This window comes from Hermetia illucens, chromosome 3 (assembly GCF_905115235.1).
Source record: "Hermetia illucens chromosome 3, iHerIll2.2.curated.20191125, whole genome shotgun sequence".
Lineage (NCBI taxonomy): Eukaryota > Metazoa > Arthropoda > Insecta > Diptera > Stratiomyidae > Hermetia > Hermetia illucens.
Genome location: NC_051851.1, coordinates 103142806 through 103162928, shown reverse-complemented (window position 1 = coordinate 103162928; position 20123 = coordinate 103142806). Strand labels below are relative to the sequence as shown.

The 20123-nt window shown below is 41.6% G+C and overlaps 1 protein-coding gene across 2 annotated transcripts in view; it reads right to left on the bottom strand.

The window, feature by feature from the left end:
- The window catches only part of LOC119651926 (transcription factor kayak), a 70554-nt gene that overhangs the window by 31699 nt on the left and 18732 nt on the right, over positions 1–20123 (bottom strand). The window contains exon 1 of one of the 2 annotated variants that reach the window (XM_038055757.1): positions 11597–12097. The exons of the other annotated variant lie outside the window; for it this stretch is intronic. Coding sequence (XP_037911685.1) covers positions 11597–11704 — 108 coding nt within the window. The 5' untranslated portion in view covers positions 11705–12097. Of the gene's footprint in view, positions 1–11596; positions 12098–20123 lie in introns of those variants that run through there. 2 annotated transcript variants of the gene reach the window in all.

Here is a 20123-nt window from a genome sequence, read left to right as displayed (position 1 = left end):
AATGCGCAAATCGTTGTTCCTTTGTCGTTGCCGGGTCCGTCGTTTTAACATCCGTCCTATCCGAGGCTCCTGTTGTGGCTTCGTAACAGGTTGTTTTCCGTGTAGGGTTGTCAGCCCTACCCAACCCCCAACCTGGAGGACCAGTTGGTACAATTTGTCCCGTTTTTAGGCGCGGGAGGCTCGCCTTCATCCTTCTCCGTCTGCAGCTTTTCGTCAAGAAAGAGCTCCCAGCGGTCACCACGTGGAGGTGGAGATAGGGTTTGGTAGTAGAGCTGTTGGTGTTGGTTCAGCAGGCATTTCCCAGGTTTTATGCTCCATCGTGGGTACCAATCCACGTTTCGCCCCGGGACCTATACTACCCTTTGACCACTCGTTCGATCGCGGATATTCTCATTTCAGACGTAATCAAAACGTGTCACGCCACCAGTGCAATGCAACATCTTCGTCCCCATTACCGCAAGACGCCGTTCATTGACCTTTATAGTCGGCCAATACTCAGAACTATAGAAAGCGGCAGACGGACGACATTGCAGTAAATTTTATATGTGGGACCTGCGCTGATACGTCGATCACAAAGAACACCAGTTGGGAAATGCCACTTCATCCAGGTTGCGTTAATGTGTGAAATAATTTCATTACGCAATTTTCCATTGGCAGATAGCATTGACTCGAGATATTTAAATCGCTGAGTTCTGGCAATAGCAGTAACCTGTCCCTCGAGATATTTAAATCGCTGAGTTTTGGCAATGTCGGTAACCTGCCCTTCGAGTTATTTAAATCGCTCAGTTCTGGCAATGGCAGTAACCTGCCCAGAACTGAACGATTTCAATATCTCGGGTCAATGCTATAAGCCAATGGAGAACTACATTATGCTCCTCACATAGGGAAACACAAAACCTTTTATACCTGAAGCGTCAAGCTTCCGGTTTCCCGACTTGTTTATTTTTTAGAACCATTTTAATTTTAAGCTTTTATAGCTTTCCTTTTACAACAGAATAGCCCCTTAAAGAAAAATGTTCAAAACGTTTAGGGTTTTATCCTCGCCCATGAATAGCTAATCTAGTTTTATCCTCATTTGTACCAGTGATTCAAATGCAATGAACTATAAGCCCCTCTTTATAATACCATAATTGTCGCAAGGTAATTCTTGTTGTGACGATTCCACGTTCCATAAAAAAGAGCTGGTTTAATATTCAAAGCTATTTGACGATAACACCCGCTTTTACGATCTTATCATAGCTTCTGTACTAGAAGGAATTTTGAAGAATTATTGTACATTGAAGCAACATTCACTTGTTATTGGTTTCCGATTGCATATAAGCATTTCAAAGCTAAACGCAACCAGTGTAGTCCAGGAACCAATTTCTGCAAGAAGTTTTTTAATTTGTTTTCTATTTGTTGAACCCCTAGATAGCAAATATCATCTAAGTTTTATCCACAACCAAACGGTCGTGGTATCGCTCATAGATTTCGTCGTTATGTAGGCTATGGAATCGTCCATCCTCATGTAGGGGGCCAAAAATTCTTCGGAGGATTCTTCTCTCAAACGCGGCCAAGAATTTTCAGTTTTTTTTGCTAAGAACCCAAATTTCCGAAGAATACATGAGGACTGGCCAGATCATAGTCTTGTATAGTAAGAGCTTCGACCCTATAGTGAAACGTTCCGAGCGAAACAGTTTTTGTAAGCTGAAATAGGCTCTGTTGGCTGCCAACAATCGTGCGCGGATTTAGCTGTTATCGGTTGTGATTTTCGATACTAGATAGGGAGAATTTTCAACGATCTCAAAGCTGTAGTCGCCTAAATTCAGTGTTTTCGTTTCACCAGTGCGATTCGGTGTTGTTCGTTTTTTTGATTTTGGTGTTGATGTTGTCACCATGTACTTCGTATTGCCTTCATTAATTTACAGCCCAAGATCTCGCGCCGCCTGCTCGATCTGGATGAAGGTAGACAGTACATATCGGGTTGTTCTTCCCATGATGTCGATCTCGTCAGCGTAGGCCAGTAGTTGGATGAACTTGAAGAGGATGGTGTCTCGCGCATTTACATCGACATTGCGAATCACTTTCTCCAGGGCCAGGTTGAAGACGACGCATAATAGGGCATCCCTTTGTGCTAGACCGTTTTTGATGTTGAATGGTCTCGAGAATGATCCTAGTGCTTTTATCTGGCCTCGCACATTGGTCAAGGTCAGCATAGTCAGCCTTAACAATTTCGTCGCGATACAGAATTCTCTCATTTTTCCCTGACTATGGTGTCATAGGCGGTTTAAAGTCGATTAAAAGATGCTTGCCGCAGAAAAAAAATCTGATCTGTTGCTGATTTGCCTGGAGTGAAGCCTCTTTGGTATGGGCCAATGATGTGCTGGGGGTATGGGGCTATCCGGCCTAGCAAGATAGTGGAGAATATCTTATAGATGATACTCAGCAACGTGATACCTCTATAATTGCTGCACTGCGTGATATCCCCCTTTTTGTGTGAGACAGTTAATACCTCATTGCCAGTCGTCAGGCATTGATTCGCTGTTCCATACTTTGAGCATCAGTTGATGAACCACTTGGTGTAATTGGTCGCCTTCATATTTAACCAATTCGGCTGTAATTCCATTGGCTCCTGGCGACTTATAGGTTTTAAGCCGATGAATTGCACCGACTGTTTCTTCTATGCTCGGTGGTGGCAGTATTTGTCCATCGTCTTCAGTTGACGGGACCTCCAACTCGCCGAAATTTTGGTTGTTGAGCAATTCATCAAAATACTTAACCCATCGTCCCAATATGCTCTATTGGAAATCAGATTACCCTCTTTGTCTCGGCAGGATAAGATTCATGTAAGATTTCATCCTGCTGACTCGTTGGTAAAGCTTCCGCGTAGTGCGGTTGCTCCCTGTACTTTTCTAGTTCACAGACTTGTTGGTTCTCCCAGGCTTCCTTTTTCCGTCTGTGAAGTCGCTTCTCCGCTCGTTCGTGACAAGTTTCTGTGCGTACCTTAACATTACGGTGGTGTGTGGTGTGACCAAGGAAAGTATTTTTAAAGGTTTTCGAAGAACAGTCTTTTTAAGGTTTTGTTTGTAAAACAAAACCTTATTAAAATCGGTTTACTGTCTGTCCGTCACACGCATTTTTCTCGGAGAGGGTTATAGCGATTGACACCAAATTTGGTAGAAAGGTGGGAACTGTGAACGCTCACGCATATAGTGAGTTACATCCTCTTACGACGAATTTAAGGGGGGGGTCCCCATACATACAAAAGGGGGGTGTAAATTTTTTTTTCATCAAATATAGTCATGTGGGATATCAAATTAAAGGACTCGGTTAGTACTTTTCGAAGCCGGTATTAATTTTAACTTTTGCTGAAAAGGTGGGGAGTGCGGGGGGTTGAAAGTGGTCATTTTTTTAACCAACCCATTCTCAGGAACTACCCAACCGAAAAATCTGAAAAAAATTAGGAGGCTGCCACTATATGGTGCCTAGGCTCCGAAATACCCTCCATATCGATACCTGTTTAAATAGAATTAATAATAGTATATTACTATAATTTTTAGTAATTGACAGGAAAACCCCCCTTAAGTTCACCCTAGAATCACAAAATTTTGCAGCAATGTAGGCTACAGTATAGATCATGATTCTGCCAAATTTGGTGAAAATCGCACTATTACTAACAAAGTTATACTAGGTCAAATCTGCGCTCCTCTGCAAATTCAAGACTATGAATGTCAATATCACTTGAAAGTGGCTTTTTTCACATAATATATGCATATTTTACGTGCTACATGCTAATGGGACAAATGCACGCCCAAATCTCCTTATAAACGAAATACACAAAACCTTTCATACCTGAAGCATCTAGCTTCCGGTTTCCCGACTTGTTTATTCCTTTTTGGTGGAATGAGTTTCTGGTTCCACTTTTATAACCTCTACATTTATATCAAAATTTACAAAGGGATAAGACGATTTTTTTAATGCAATAAAAAAATCTAATTTTTGGTCAAATTTTAGGTCTGGTCTCCCCATAATAAACCATTGTTTAATGAGGACGAAATTTTCGAAACTAGTATCCGAGCTTGAAAAGATCGCTTAATGCATGGTAGAACATTTTACTCGAATGAACCGGTCAAACAATAAACAGAGGCTTATTTTGGGGTCCTGCATAACCCCTACTTTGCAAGATGTGTATAAATGTTGAAGCGGACAAACGATTTTAAATCTGTGGACTTTCCATTGCATGTAGTATATCAAGAAATACATTTCTTCGTCGGCCAGTGTGTCTTCGGAAGCTATTGTCTCGTAATCTGTATATGTACTCCTTAAAAAGGTTAGCCTTGTCTTCACACATTTCGTAAATAAAACAAACCAGAAGCTCGGCGCTTCAGGTATGAAAGGTTTTGTTTACTCCTTCTGTGAGTATATTTGAGTGCAGAACTACCTCATTTATACGTAGCCCGTTATGTATATGCATTTATCATGTCAGATTACTTACTTTAATGTTATATTGATATTTAGTTGCAGTAAATTTACACGGTAAAGTCAATTTTGAGCTACTGTAATTTTGTTAGTAATAGTATGACTTTGATCAAACTTGGGGATAATGTGCTTCATATTATATTTTATACCACTACCAACTTTTATAAATCTAGAATAAACTTAAGGGGGGTTCTACTCAATTTCCCCAAAAATATGATAATGTACTATTATTAACTTAATTTGAGCAGATATCGATATGGAGAGTATTTTGAGGCCTCATGACTCTTTTTAGATTTTTTGGTTGAGTATTTTCTGAGAATGGGTCCGTTAAAAAAATCATTACTTTCCACCCCTCCCACTCCCCGCCTTTCCAACAAATGTAAAAACTAAGACCGGCGCCAAAAAGTACTAATCATTTGGTACCAAACAAGACTACATTCGGGGGAAAAAATTGTATACCCACGTTTTACATGTATGGGGACCCTCCTTAATTTCAACGGAAAAAGATATCACTCGCTGCATCTCTGAGTGTTCGCAATTTCCAACTTCTCACCAAATTTCGGGTCAATCGATATAGCTGTTTCTGAGAAAAGTGCGTGTGACAGACATACGGACATTGAATCGATTTTAATAAGGTTTTGTTTTGCAAAAGTGGCAAGCCAGCATGGAGGATTTAATGTATTTATTGTGTAAGTATATCTGAATACAGAACTATTCCACTGGTACGTAACTCGTAATCCATATGCATTTAGCATGTCAGAATACACACTTTAGTGTGATGATATTTAGCGTTTCGGGTTATAGTAAATTTACACGGAAGAGAAAACTTTGAACTGCTATAACTTTGTCAGTAATAGTACAATTTCGACCAAACTAAGGGTTAATCTGCTTCATGCTATTGTCTACATTACAACAATCATTATGAGTCTACGGTAAAATTAAGGTGTGTTTAGTGAATTTCCCGAAAACACTGTAATATACTTGTCAAGCCCTGACACCGAAAGTACAACCCTGCCGTGAAGTCAGTCGAGTGAGAGGAACGAGAGCGATAAGTTCGAATAAAGCGTGTCCGTTTATTTAAATTCTCGTGTTGTGATTTATTATACCAAAAATCCCATGTCCACACATCCTTGACAGATCAGAAGTGGGATCTTTTGGTTAAATACACAATCGCCGTAATATCGTAATCGTAAAATTGAAAAGTAACAAAAAGTAACATTTTCGTTTTCGACGTGATCAACCGCCGCCGCCGCCATTGTTTAGTCATCGATAACATTCGCTCAGCCACCGACTATCTTTGCCGTTTGTCGTTCTATTCACCGAAACAAACTTGGCGATTCGAATATCGTCACAATCCACCGTACGCCGACGCCGCTGCTTAGCAAACGACAGATATTGCTAAGCCGTTGTATATTCGTTTAGCTTCCGAAACAACCATCGCGAAACCGCCGTGTGTCTCTTCGTCGTACTCACGGAAACAAACGAAGTGCCGCCTTGTTCGCTTGTGTTTTAAAAACCCTTTTTTTTTATTGTGCCGTTCATCATTCTAAACAGAATGCCTTTGATAAAAGCGGAATCTCTGAAAGTAGGAACATTGAGAGAACTGCTACGGGAGAGAGATTTATCGACAAAAGGAACAAAAGCCGAGTTAGTAACACGACTTATTGAAGGCGCTGGCACCGACGAATTCGATATCGAAGACGAAAGCAATGAGCTCAAATTGCTCCGAGATGTCGTGAGCTCGCTTGCAGCCACAGTCGAGAGCCTTTCAAAGAAAATTGATAGCAAATCGGAGAAGCACAACTCGGATATCCCTAAGAAAATCGTCTCCGACGATCATTTCAATCATTCTCATTCAATCAGAGATATCGTTGAACTTCTTCCTGATTTTGAACCGACAAAAACTTCTTCATTAACCGCCAAAGCGTTTATTCAACGAGTCCGACAGCTAGCCACAGCATACAACTGGAACGAAGCCGCTGTGGTATTTGCAGTACAAACGAAACTCAACGGTCCGGCGAAATTGTGGTTCGACTCTTGTGGATTAATATTCGAAAACTTAAAAGATTTTGCCGAAGCATTAGAGAGCGAATTTCCCCATGTGGAGAACGAAGCCGACATTCATTTTCGTATGAGTTCGTATATACGAAAACCGACAGAACCAGTCATCGACTTTTTCTACCGAGTTTACGCCGAGGGAAGAAAAGGACAAACATCGGATGCCACTATCATCCAGTATATCCGACGTGGGCTGAATCATGGCCCTCTTCAAAATGCCATCGCTCCATTAAATTTTCAAACAACGAACGAATTGTTAGACGCGGTAAACCGATTTTTAGCGAACCGTCAAAGATTGCCAGAGGCATCGCAACGAAAACCGGAAAACGACGGACATTTCGAACCGATTAAAAAACTGACAGCTACCCCAGTGAAAAACGCGAACCGTGTTTGTTATAATTGTTTTAAGCCGGGACATATTTCTGTGAATTGCCCTCAGCCGCAGCGACTTGAACGATGTGCAAAGTGTTCAAAGACAGGACATACAACTGAATTTTGTAAAAGTGTCTTGCCCGCGAGTCGCAATATTAATCAAGTGGTATCGGACGGAGTGCCAGATCAAGTGTCTCGGGAAACCGGTCGCATCACGAAAAACATTCTATTAGACGATATGGTCGTCGATGCCTTTATTGACCCGGGCAGTGACAGAACTCTAGTGCGCGAATCAGTTGCAAGAAACTCAATACCGTGTGACCCCATCATTCTTAAGGGATTTGCTGGTGGTTCGTTCGTTTGTGATAAAAAAATAAATCCGGTGATTACCATAGACGAGTGCGTTGTCAACGCTGTTATTTACGTTGTGAATGACAATCTAATTCCTAACGCGCTACTACTAGGTTCTGACGTATTACTGAGTAAAAACCGTCGAATGATTATCGATTCCGATGGATGCCGTTTCGAAACTATTAAGCCGTTAAATATTAAACCTGAAACAGAATTGTCAAGCAACGAAAAACGACAGTTTAACGAAATGATTACGGAATTTCGACAGTGCTTTGCCGAAACAATACCTGAAATGGGAAGGTGTCAAACGAAGCAGATGGATATTCAACTGATACACGATAAACCAATCCAAAGCCGCGCATACCGTATCCCGTTAGCGAAACGTCAAGTGGTGGACCGTATCGTACAGGAGCTTCTAGATAATGAAATTATTCGTTACAGCAACTCGACTTACTCTTCACCCATCGTATTGGTGAAAAAACAGAATGGTGAAGACAGATTGTGCGTCGACTATCGAGCGATTAATGAAGCAACAAGAAAACGCCCGTATCCTATGCCAACTGTCGATGAGATCATGTCTCAAATTGCTGACAGTACCTACTTCATAACATTGGATCTATTTTCTGGCTACTATCAAATAGAACTCACTGAAAGCTCAAAGCAATATACAGCTTTCATAACTCATAACGGCCAATATGAGTTTAATGTTATGCCGTTCGGTTTGGTTAATGCTCCAATGGAGTTTCAGAGTGTTATAAGCGGAATCATCAGACAAATGAAATCGAAACGTGTGATCAACTACATCGACGAGGTTATAATTGGTTGCCGAGATATTGCTGAAGGAATGGATCTTCTGAGAGAATTATTGACTATCCTGAAAAACGAAGGCTTAACCCTACGACCATCGAAGTGTACATTCTTCGCTCGAAAAATAGAATTTTTAGGACATACCGTCTCCGAAAATGGTATCATGCCCGGTACTTCGACGCGAAACACAAATCACCTACGACGTACGAAGAAGGAGATCTTGTGGTTGTGGAAAACGTTCCGACCGCAACAGGCGAATCGCACAAGTTGGAGCCAAAATATAAAGGTCCCTATATAATTTCGAAGGTTTTACGACACGACCGGTACGTAATAGAGGACCTTGCCGATATTCGAGGTCGACGACGCTATAGTTCTGTCTACACGAGTGACAAGCTCAAGCCGTGGTGTTACTTGAGTCCGGAGATTGACTGCTACGAGGAGTCCGATGAAAACGATGAACCTGAAATCGGGTCGATTTCAATGTCAGGAGAGGCCGAGCTGTCAAGCCCTGACACCGAAAGTACAACCCTGCCGTGAAGTCAGTCGAGTGAGAGGAACGAGAGCGATAAGTTCGAATAAAGCGTGTCCGTTTATTTAAATTCTCGTGTTGTGATTTATTATACCAAAAATCCCATGTCCACACATCCTTGACATACTATTATTAACTTAATTTAAGTAGATATCGGTATGGGAATGTATTCGTTTGACGTGATGTTTGGAAACCGTATAGAGCCAGCTAGGTGTTTTTTTCTGATTTTCCGGTTGGTTTTTCTGTGAATGAATCCGTGAAAGAAATGTATTTTCCAGCCCTCCCCTTTCCAACAAGTGTCCAAACCAGGACCCGTTTCAGAAAGCACTTAACGAGATTTTTCATTTGATCAGTGGTTAGAGCACTAGGAAGGTCAGGATTCAAATGTTACTGGTCGTAGTCGCAGTCGACTCAACTGTGAATGAGTACCTGAGTCAAATCAGGGTAATAATCACGGGCGAGCGCAATGCTGACCACATTGTCCCCTACAGAGTACTGTAATCCTCTAGGGTATATTATCTTGAATAAAGTGCTCTAACACACTTCAAGGCCTTAATCCATTTGGATTGTCACACCAACGATTATTATTTCCTTTGATACCCCTCGACTACATTTGGTGAAAAAAATTATACACCCCCTTTTGCCACATTAACGGATTAGTTAGGAAGAAATTGGTTTTCAGATACCCTACTAAAAGAATCACAGAGAAAGACATGTCACAGTTTGGAAAGCAATGTCTAGGCATGGCCATGGCTCTATCGTTCAGGTCGAAAAACAAAGTGGATGTTTGAAAAATCCCAGGCGCATAGCCAAAGGCAAGGCAAATGACAACCTGGAAAACCTCGTAACAAATGGAAGGACCTAGGGCGCAATGCCAGTTACACGTTGCTCGTTTATCGAAATTGCTCGCTCGACTGAAAACAGTGGGGACAAAGCTTTGAGAAGCCAAGGACATACATCGGCCGTATACAAAAAATGATACTAAACTGTTAGCAAAAGTTTGACTACAGTCAATAAATGGAATGGTGCTCAACATAACAGACTTTTACTGCGTGGGACATTTGTGGTGCATTTTAGAGGAGTCTCATAGGTATAAAAGTGAATTGTGGAAACAAGTGCAGATGCGGTCCCATGCATCCTTTATAACTGCGGTAAACCTGTCGACTCCATGTCTAGGAGATCCTTAGAATTGCTAAAACGAATGGAGCTGCGACTTCATCAGAAATAAGGCTGTTAAGTCCGGACCTATATTAACCAACCGCGCCAACAACTTGTCACATTCCGGAAAACTCAATTTAGTGTGCACCGTGACAAAGCAGAAACTACTACAAATAGCAATGATTTCAGAAGTGTATCACGAAGGAACTTCCTTGTGATCGCAAAACTTTCGATGGTCCTTTAAGGGACATTAACAGCAGACTCCTATCCACGATGACGAACAGTTGAAGGGGGTTTTAACAGTATTACAGTGAAGTTCCATTCCTGTGGATGAAATATGTATGGGGACTGCTCCCCCCAAACAGAAGAGAAATCAGCTTGGCTATCAATGCACTCAACTGGAGTGAAACCGCCAGGCTTGACGATCTCCCCGCAGAGTAATTCACCTTAGCATCTGTAATTTCTACAAATCTGTACTGGTACGGAAAAGCCAAGACCTTTCACATTGTGAAAAATCGTTAGGATTCAAAAGAAAGGCACAGGACATGAATGCGACATTTGGAGGAATATTTGCGTGCTCACTACCGTTGCAAAGATAATAGTTAAAATAATCGTGCAACCCAGCAAGGGACATTTAGAAACTTTGAACGACTGAGAGCAGGCTGTTTTATCGCGCTGGATACTTCTGCATTGACCATATCAATACCGTGCAGGTGATTTAGGAGCAGTAACTGGAATTTAGATATCCGCTTCATCTGCCTTTTATTGATTACGAGAAGACTTCAATAGTGGGGGAGAAACAAGCAGCCATTATCAAAGCGACATGGAGGCGCAAAATATGACGTGCTGCATAGAGGTGTCTGAGAAGAATCTCAGGTCGGAAACGCAACCTGCCAGGGTCACCGATATTATTTCTTCTTCAGTGACGTTTAGCATGGTGTGAAGGACTTCAATGGTCCATGATATCTTCCCTCAAATACCTCGACTAAGTTGATAACATTTGTTTGCTCTCTGGATTTGGAAAGAGGAGCAAATAGAGTCAGACTGAAGAAAACACAAACAAAATCAAAATTCTCAGTCGCGGGCCATCGCACGTTCCCTATCGCAGTACATCGAAGGCGTTGATCCATTTGTATATCTTGGAAAGTCTTTCGCTCGTTCCGAGTTCGCTGCTTTGTCTAAAATCTAGAAGTGCAGTTGTCTCAACGCCAAAATCAAGTTGAGACTGTTGCATGCTAATGCTCTTTTTGTTTCGCTATATGATAGCAGCACCACGAAATTAAAGTTTTAATCAACCAAAAATTGAACACATTGTTTCAATACTCGAACTTTTAATCATGTTTGCTATAATGTAATATTTTATTTCTGAATAACTATATTTGTAAAATCCACTGAATAATGATTAATTTGCTGAAGATCTAAACAATTACTTCCAATTTCGTTAGGAATTTTCAGAAAATTAAAGCAGCAGCATAAATTGAGATGCAATACAGTCGTTGCGGTTAACAGGCTATGCAAGACTACCAACTAAGTCTACAAAGTCATAAATTGTCTAAAGTATTAAAGAATCATCTAAATTAAATAAGTCAATTCCTAAGGAAAAGTTATTTGTTAATTCAATCTGCGAGTCCAAAGTGTACACCCCCTTTAAGATTATGGACAATGTGCGGGAAAGAACACCAGACCACTTCGCCATAAACTTTCCTCCAGTTGACAGTTGTAGCCATGAAATGTCAAGACTGTCGTGTTTGGCTAGCATTGATACATTCTCGTCAAATCTCACTTTTTCTATTAAACTCTGGGATCCAGGATGACATGTAAGCGGAAGTGAACCAAAGAAAAGTATGGAAAAATCGCACTTACAATGATGTTCCTACTGGGAGCGCTTGCAGCGATCACATCCGATGAATTCTGACTATTTTCGCTATTGTACGACGCGTCCGAAACGTTGTCTGATAATTCGACTTTCATTTCTCGCGTCAAATGCCTTTATTGGTTCGAAGAAGTCACGAGAATATTGCACAATGAATTTCAGAAAGTGTCTTTTGTCCGCAATTGATCCGACCGCGACTATGACGTTTAAATTTATGGCAGCCCGTCAGTAGTGACGTCGCCGCTCGGCAAGGTACTCACGCACACGATCAAACCACACCCAGGGCCAACCGAACTTTCGCGAATTTATTGTTTGCACATTGGCGCCGGAGCACGGAAGAGTCGTTTTTTCAGCACAACTTTGATGAACAGCGAGCTCTGCCCAAGAAAATTAGCAACCGCGCAAAATTTTTCATGTAAACTCACTATTTTGACAGCACCTCGGCGTACAAAGAACTCCCTCGGCCAGGCGACTACACAGCAAATGTCAGAGGGAACCGCACACATGCGCAGATCGCCAATGCACGTTAGACACCGCGCGATGAAACAAAGCCCAATCTTCCAGCAATGACTCATCGGATTTTACGGCTGCGAAAACGGTGTTGCCGAGCTATCCAATCTATTGTATCTACTTCATAGCAAACAAATTTTAAATACCACACAAAAATATGTACTTGGAACTGATTTGAAGCATCTTATTACACAGTATATAACGTTACATATGTTGTAGCATATATAGCAATATAGTCGAAATATATAGACCTCTAGAAGGAAAATTGTGGATATTTCTCAATGAATACATGAACGTGGCGGAAATGTATATAGAATTTATGCACTATTAAATTAAAAAACAAAATTGTTGACAGATGAAATGTTCACGTTAATAATCTGGGTTACGTTTTTTTAAAATTCCGTGCCAGTTCGAAATAAAAATGAAAAATTGAAAAACATCCACGCTTGAGAGCCTTATAGGTGACCTAGTTATGGATATCCCAACAACAAATGTACTAAAAAATCAAAGTCACCTTAATGACGTTGGTCACGTATACGAAATTCTGTACTCCTATTCATGGAAAACACAGGCAAATAGCGTCAGCATTTTAAAATTGTAAAGTGGTTAAATCTCCATTACATATGGCCCAGTCTTTTGTATAACTCGTTTGCAAATTGATCGTTCAGTTTACGTGTGCGAATAAAATTGGTTTTGAAGTAAAAACACACAAGTGCTTCTTTAATCTTTTATTTCTTTTCCCGTTCGCTCGCGACGCAACCATCACTGCCTAGTATGGTGGAATTAGTTCCCACTATCACCTGGGTGCAGATTTCGAAGATCCCTGCGGACCACTGGTTACGCTTAACCAGATGGCGAAGGCGGCTATAGTTTATCAATGGTCTCGCTTAGTAAGCATACAATTTCAGTCCCTTCAAGACCGTCCCTCTTGTCGAGGACCATGTCGCCGGGGAGTCGTAGGTTCTCCCGGTAGATTAGATCAGCATGACTGGTAACGAACTCCTCGTGAGTGTAGAGGTTGTACGGAGGCCAAGATCGTGCACGGAGCCAAATACTTTCATATGGAAAGCCGTCGGAATACATGGCCCAGATCTCATTTCAGAGATCCCAGCTAATAAAAGAAAGTGAGCCGACGATAGGGAACTCCTCGAATGTGTATTTGGAGTCCGACTGCAGGTTCTGAAGAACTGCGTCAGCTTTCCGGGTCGCGCGCTGGAAAATCGACTGCAGCTACCATGTTTATCCCTAAAATAAGCAACAAAACATCGTCAACTTTGGTTGACCTTCTAGTGAAGAACAGCGCCCAATGCGATGTCCAAGGCATCGAAGAACACGGGTAGGGGTGCATCCTGTTGAGGGTTTTCCAAAAACGTAGCGTCTACCAGCTGCTGGTAGGTAGTCCCAAACGACTGGACGGCTTCTGAAGACCACCCAACATCCCGCGACTCCTTTGTTTTACACCCAGGCAGGAAGGCATTGAAGTTCAAATTTCGTAGTAAAAAATTGATAAACCTCTGGAAATTGGAACTTGATGTTGGCTCACGTCCCAATACCCAAACCCTCCCAACTCAAACTCCCACAGGTTCAGAAAGTTTCTCACGGTAAAATTGACCGCACGGTTCGCGCATAAACTGAAGTGTTTCAGGAGATATGTATATGACGAATTCGAACCAATACGCTTCTTCAATTTTCGTAACATCTTCTCTTCCCCGTACGAAATCTTGCAAAATAGCTGCTGCAAGGAAGCCTTATAGCGACTATTTAGAAAAAGATATTCTCCACATTACTCGTTCCTTATGAACTCGATAGCTAAATTCGTGACTAATCACGTCCAAAACACAAACACAACCACAAGCAAATATTTCCGCGGTTTGGCAAAATTGTGAACCGTAATGATAAACTTCCCGAAAACATATCCCCTAAAGCCACTACTCCACTTTCCACATGATCGACCAAAGCTTTGAAGCTCCTTCGATCATCACTGTCCTACTTTCAAACAATCCGTCAAATGGGACTGTTCCGACAAAAAAGATGGAATAGTGTGAAAAAGCTTGACCCTCCCAACAAAATTTCAATTTTCCACACCTTCAATCATTTAAATCCAGATTTGATAAGATTGTCGGAAAGTACATAAAATTTCTTACAAATGGATACTTTTTCACTTGCAAATTTCATCATGGCTTCATATGTATAAATTTTCAAAGTTAAAAGAAATTTAAGAATTAAAATTTCAATTATTATAACGGTACTTTAAAATTGCAAACCTGCAAAGTTGCTCATTGTGTTAATTTTCAATTAACATGTAAAAATGATGGGCGTAATTATGAAAAATTTACGAATATTCCGAATTAAATGGGGAAAAACGTGGTCTTGATATGGAGCTAATTGACTTAAATATGGTAGTTCCAGTGTTTCGTAATTAATCGTAGGATACCTACAGGCGGTTAAAGGTTAGTATAGGTCCGAGGCGAAACGGATTGGCACCCACGATCGAGCATAAAACCTGGGAAACGCCTGCTGAACCAACACCAACAGCTCTTCTACCAAACCCTATCTCCACCTCCACGTGGTGATCGCTGGGAGTTCTTTCTTCATGAAAAACTGCAGGCGGAGAAGGATGATGGCGAGTCTTCCGCGCCTAAAAACGGGATAAAATGTACAAACTCGTCCTCCAGGTTGGGGGTTGAGTAGGGTTGACAATCCTACACGGAAAACCGATGTTATGAAGCCACGGAAGGAGCTTCGGACAGGATGAATTTTACAACGGCGAACCCGGCCATGACAACGGATAAACGATTTGCGCATTTTCTCATGGAACGTGCGCTCCCTGTACAGAGCGAATGCTGCTGAGCAGCTAGCCGATACCCTGTCCCAATATAAGGCTGATGTAACAGCGTTGCAAGAGATGCGATGGACGATGACCGGTTTCCTGGAGAAGAGCCGCTACACCATATATTATAGCGGACCACAGTATGCGGGGGGGGCTCGTCCGAATTTATTTCTAGACGATCTCAATCAATACTCCACCAAATGGAAACTAGTCCTCAACCCGGAAAAATGCCAAACAATCGTTCTTTAAGAAAAATTAAAACGGCACCAAAATGGTTTCTGATAACAAAAACTTGTTGTTAAGAAACCAAACATCTCCCATCCCCACAATGAACTTAATTATGTCAATATAAACTCAAACCTATCCAACATCCTTCAAACCATTAAGGATTTAAATCGTGCAAACGGCGCCCTCATATCACTGTACCCCTTGTTCCGTTTTAATAAGCCAACTCCGGTAAAGGTCAAGACTTTCTGTTATAAGCGATAAGTTTATCTTCTTCTTCAGCCTTTGTTTCGTTCTGAAGCAGAGTCGTCTTGATCAGTTTTGCCGTTTCGCTTTGTCAAAGGTCTGATCAGAATGCAGTCGCCAGGCTTTCAAACCACCATGCAGAGTCTCAAGTCAATGTTGTTCGGCCGGCCTTTTGATCATTTTCCATCGACTTCGATATTCAGACGGTGGTACACGGTTAAATGCCTTCTTTAGATCGAGAATCCAAAGAGGGCGACGCTTTCCACCGTGTTTCTCCATGAGTAACCGTATTGCGTCAGTAGTTTCCCAGTTTTTTGCAAACCCGGCTTGATTCATGATTATTTGAACGATGTTTCTTTTCTTCTGTATCTTTTCCCACGTTAGAATGGCCGCGCTTTCTTGCCAGTAAGACGGTATTCTACCTACCTCAATAGCCCGGTTGAAGAACTCACCGAGTAACAGTGTTGGGACCCCAGAGCTCAGATTCGATGTCGTTGGGTCCTCTTGCTTCCTCCGATTTCATTCGTTTGATTGGTTCGTCGTCTCCAAACGTCGGCAGTGCTTGTGAAAGTGAGATATGAACAAATTCTTCTATTGAAATCTACTCGAAATATTCGCACCATCTATTTGTTGCGGCTCGTCCGTCGATAAGCAGAGTACCGTTCTTGTTACGCAATAGAAGTGGTCGATATTCTGTCGATACAAACCTTTTCGCCTTCCAGAGTGTCCAGTTTATAGTAAAGATCTTTGTAATGGGTCGTTTGGGTAATAGCGATCGCTTTCTTGGCTTCCCAATTAGTATTCTTCTAAGTTTGTCAATTGGCTAGGATTATATCGTCGAGAGACTGATGGTAGAGGGGTTTCTTTTCACGGACCTTCATTTAGACATCGTCATTTCAAAGTTAAGTATCTCGGTGGATGAACCACTTATCTAGCTTGAGGTATAAACTTGGTTGTACGATTCTTCAACATTCGTAATGGTTGGTAATCGCGTAAGTGAGCTCACGTTGGCGGCGGGCCAATACATTCCTCACGCCGTTTGATCGGTGACTTGATTCACAAGACAGCAACCAACGACTGATATTGAGGTACAATGGTTTCATATGGAACGGCTTGATAAAATGTCAGCGTCTTATGAGGATATAGTCGATTTGCGTTTTACTGTTCCCACTATCAAATGTTACAAGATGAAACAATCGTTTGATAGACCATGTACTCATAAGTACAAGGCCGTGAAGTCCATAATATCGCTCGCCGTCCTCATTGCCTGCATTAGACCCTTTTCGCTCACATGGTTATTAAGGTCACCCGCAATGACGATATAGTTATTAACAGGCACGTTACAAGTCTTTCTCTGCATCAAGTCGATCAGTCTGTGGTGTGCGAAATCGCGTGATCAGCTGAAATAATAGTGACCTTCATCAGCCGGTCATCAAGTCGTTCGATTTCTTTAATGGTATCACAGAAACCATCAGAGATGACAATCCCAACACCATATTGAGAAAATAGAGAAGGCTATAGTCATTTTTACCGCGCTGGTGTTCTATGTCACAGCTCTTAACACCACACTATCGAGTTAGAGCGCAAATATCAATGCAGCTTTTCCGAAGGGCTTATGCGAATTCTGCTGTTTTTCTAGTAAGGGTACCAATATTTAGCGTTCAAACATGTATTTGTCTTGCTCGGACTAATTTACTTGCGTCCTGACGCCGTCCATGAGTCAAGAACCCCTGCCCATTTCTCGACAGGACTGGTAACGTCCTGCCGCGTCGACGGTGATTAACGACGAAGCATTGTTTCGAGGTCTTTTGAGCGCGTTGTCAAAAAATAAAATATAATATTTATTTATTTTTATATTTATTTATTTATTTATTATTTAAATAATAATAAATATTTATTTATTTTTTATAATGTAGGTACATGTCTAAAGTTTTCATTTACATTGTTTTGAAGATCAAATCTGTTAGGTGACGTCCCCCATTCTCCATACATTGCGTAAACCGATTTCTAGCGTTTGTCATGACTCTTGTTAGCATAGCAGGTGTTATGTTGGCAATTTCTTCTTGGATGTTGGTCTTCAAATCTTGTAGGGTTCTTGGATGGCTCACATAAACACGGGATTTCAAAAAACCCCATAGAAAAAAATCACAAGGGGAGAGATCGGGAGAGCGTGCCGGCCATTCCAAATCGCCTCTAATTGAGATAAGGCGCTCTGGAAAGTGTTCCCTCAAAACAGCCATCGATGCTCTTGAAGTGTATGCTGTTGCACCGTCTTGTTGGAACCAAGTGTCCCCCAAATCCAAATTTTCTAGCCGTGGGTAAAAAAAAATTCTGTAGCATGTTTACATACCGGTCCGAATTCACTGTCACTGTAATCTCATTTTCCTCAAAAAACCAGGGACCAATAATTCCAGCTGAGGAAATTGCACACCACACTGTGACTTTGGGTGAATGCAAAGGCTTTTGATGCAATTCTCGAGAGTTGGTGTCAGCCCAATAGCGCATGTTTTGTTTGTTAACCGACCCACACAAATGAAAATGGGCTTCATCGCCAAAAAAAAACAATAGCACCCTCGGGAACGACATCAAGAAGAAGCTCACACGCGTTCATCCGAGAATTGAAGTCACGTTCTGAAAGTTCCTGCACTATCGCCATCTTATAGGGATGAAAATGAAGATCATCACGAAGAATTCTTCTCACAGAACGATCGGATAGTCCAAGGGCAGATGCGAGTTTGCGCGCAGAACGCCGTGGAGATCGCAACATTGACGCTCTCACTGCTTCAATGTTCTCAGGTGATCTAACGGGCCGAGGGACTCCAGTTCTTCCTTTTGTCGCACTTGCAGTTTGTCTGAATGTAGTGACCCATGTAACAATTGATTTGCGGTCTGGGACGGGAGCCAACGGGGCTAAATTAAAGCGATTCCGAAATGCACGCTGTGTTGCAATAACCGAACATCCGCTTGAAAAGTAAACCTCAACGGCAAAGGCACGCTCCTCACTATTCCAACGCATGATGGCGACTGAACCATGTCGGGACAAAACTTTACAGTATCCCCTCTTGAACGAGACCACTAGCGCTCCGCTATGACATCAACTAACTGAGTGGCGCGCATTTTAAAAAAGAAAGTTATGCTGCCGCACCCTGTAGAATGTCGCCCAATATGTTCCTGCACCCAAACAAAACGGCTCATATCGTTCATATTCCACTTCCCTTCTGTCCCCTTTCTCATTCTTATCTTCACCTTCCCTGTCATTCGTTTCGACGTTGTACATTTCTACACGGGAATATTCCCATGCTATATTATTTTCGCCCAGAACTTTGTGCGGCTAATTGTTTTGTAGGCATTTCATTCTGGGGCTCGTGGAAAGCCTTTTCACCATCTTGAAGATTTTGAGAAAATATGTGTTTTTAAGGTTTTGTGTAAAACAAAACCTTATTGAAATCGATTCAATGTCTGTCTGTCTGTCACACGTATTTTTCTCCAAAACGGCTAAACCAATCTGAACGAAATTTGGTGGACAGATGGGAGGTATGAAATCCCACGCATACAGCGAGTGGCATCAATTTACGCTCCCATACATGCAAAGGGGGGATTCAAAAATTTTTTTCACCGGATATAGTTGTGTAGGGTATCAAACGAAAGGTCTCGATTTGTACTTTCCGAAACTGACATTAGTTTTGGCATCAATTGTAAAGTGTAGTTAAAATGTACGCACTTGAAGTGAGACAGGACTCATTTTCGGAAACTACCAAACCTAAAAATCCGAAAAAAATTAGGGTGGTGCGCCTACATGCAATCTAGGCCTCAAAATATGTCCCATTCCGATATCTGCTCAAATAAACTTACTAATAGTATATTACAACTTTGTAGAAATTCACTGAAAAACTGAAAAACTTTCGAATTTTGTACCAGCATAGAGGACAATATTTCGTATCCACGTGCTAAATTTCGTCGAAATCTGGTAATTAACGCCAAGGTTATAGCAGTTCAAACTTAGCATTTTCGCGCCAATTTACTGCTTCCAAAGCCATGCAAATCAGATGCTGACGTCATAATTAACGAGAATAATTGAAATTCGAGTGAAATATTAAAATTCCATTCAAGAAGAATCTAATTCTCCCTAGCCCTTTTTTATATTTGATGTTGGTTAAGTTGTTGACATTTTCTAATAATATTAAACTCAGGGTGTGAGGCGTATGAGGTTGACCATTATCAACACAGGGCTTTCCATCAAATGATTTATTTAAATCGCTTTCTAGAAAATAGAGGGCAATGGAATTTTTAGCTATATTACACAGAGCTGTCGTGCACTCGTCGCTCCTCACATCTTTTTCTTTTTTATCAGCCTTCAGTTCACAAGCGGGGTCGGCTAGTGGTGATCGGTTTCGTCATTTTATTTTATCAAATGCCTGATCAGGATGTAATCGCGAGACGTTTAAATCTCTATCCAGTGTATCAAGCCATCATTGTTTCGGCCGCCTGTTTGGTTGCTTACCATTACTTTCGATGTTCTGACCAATACTGGTTGTTGAATTCTCGTTAACGTGAATTACGTGACCACACCATCGAAAACGCCTCTCTTGCAGTTTTTCCTGGATCGGTGCAAACCCATATCGATCGCGGATATTCTCATTTCAGACGTAAGCAAAATGTGTCACGCCACTAGTGCAATGCAACATCTTCGTCCCCATAACCGCAAG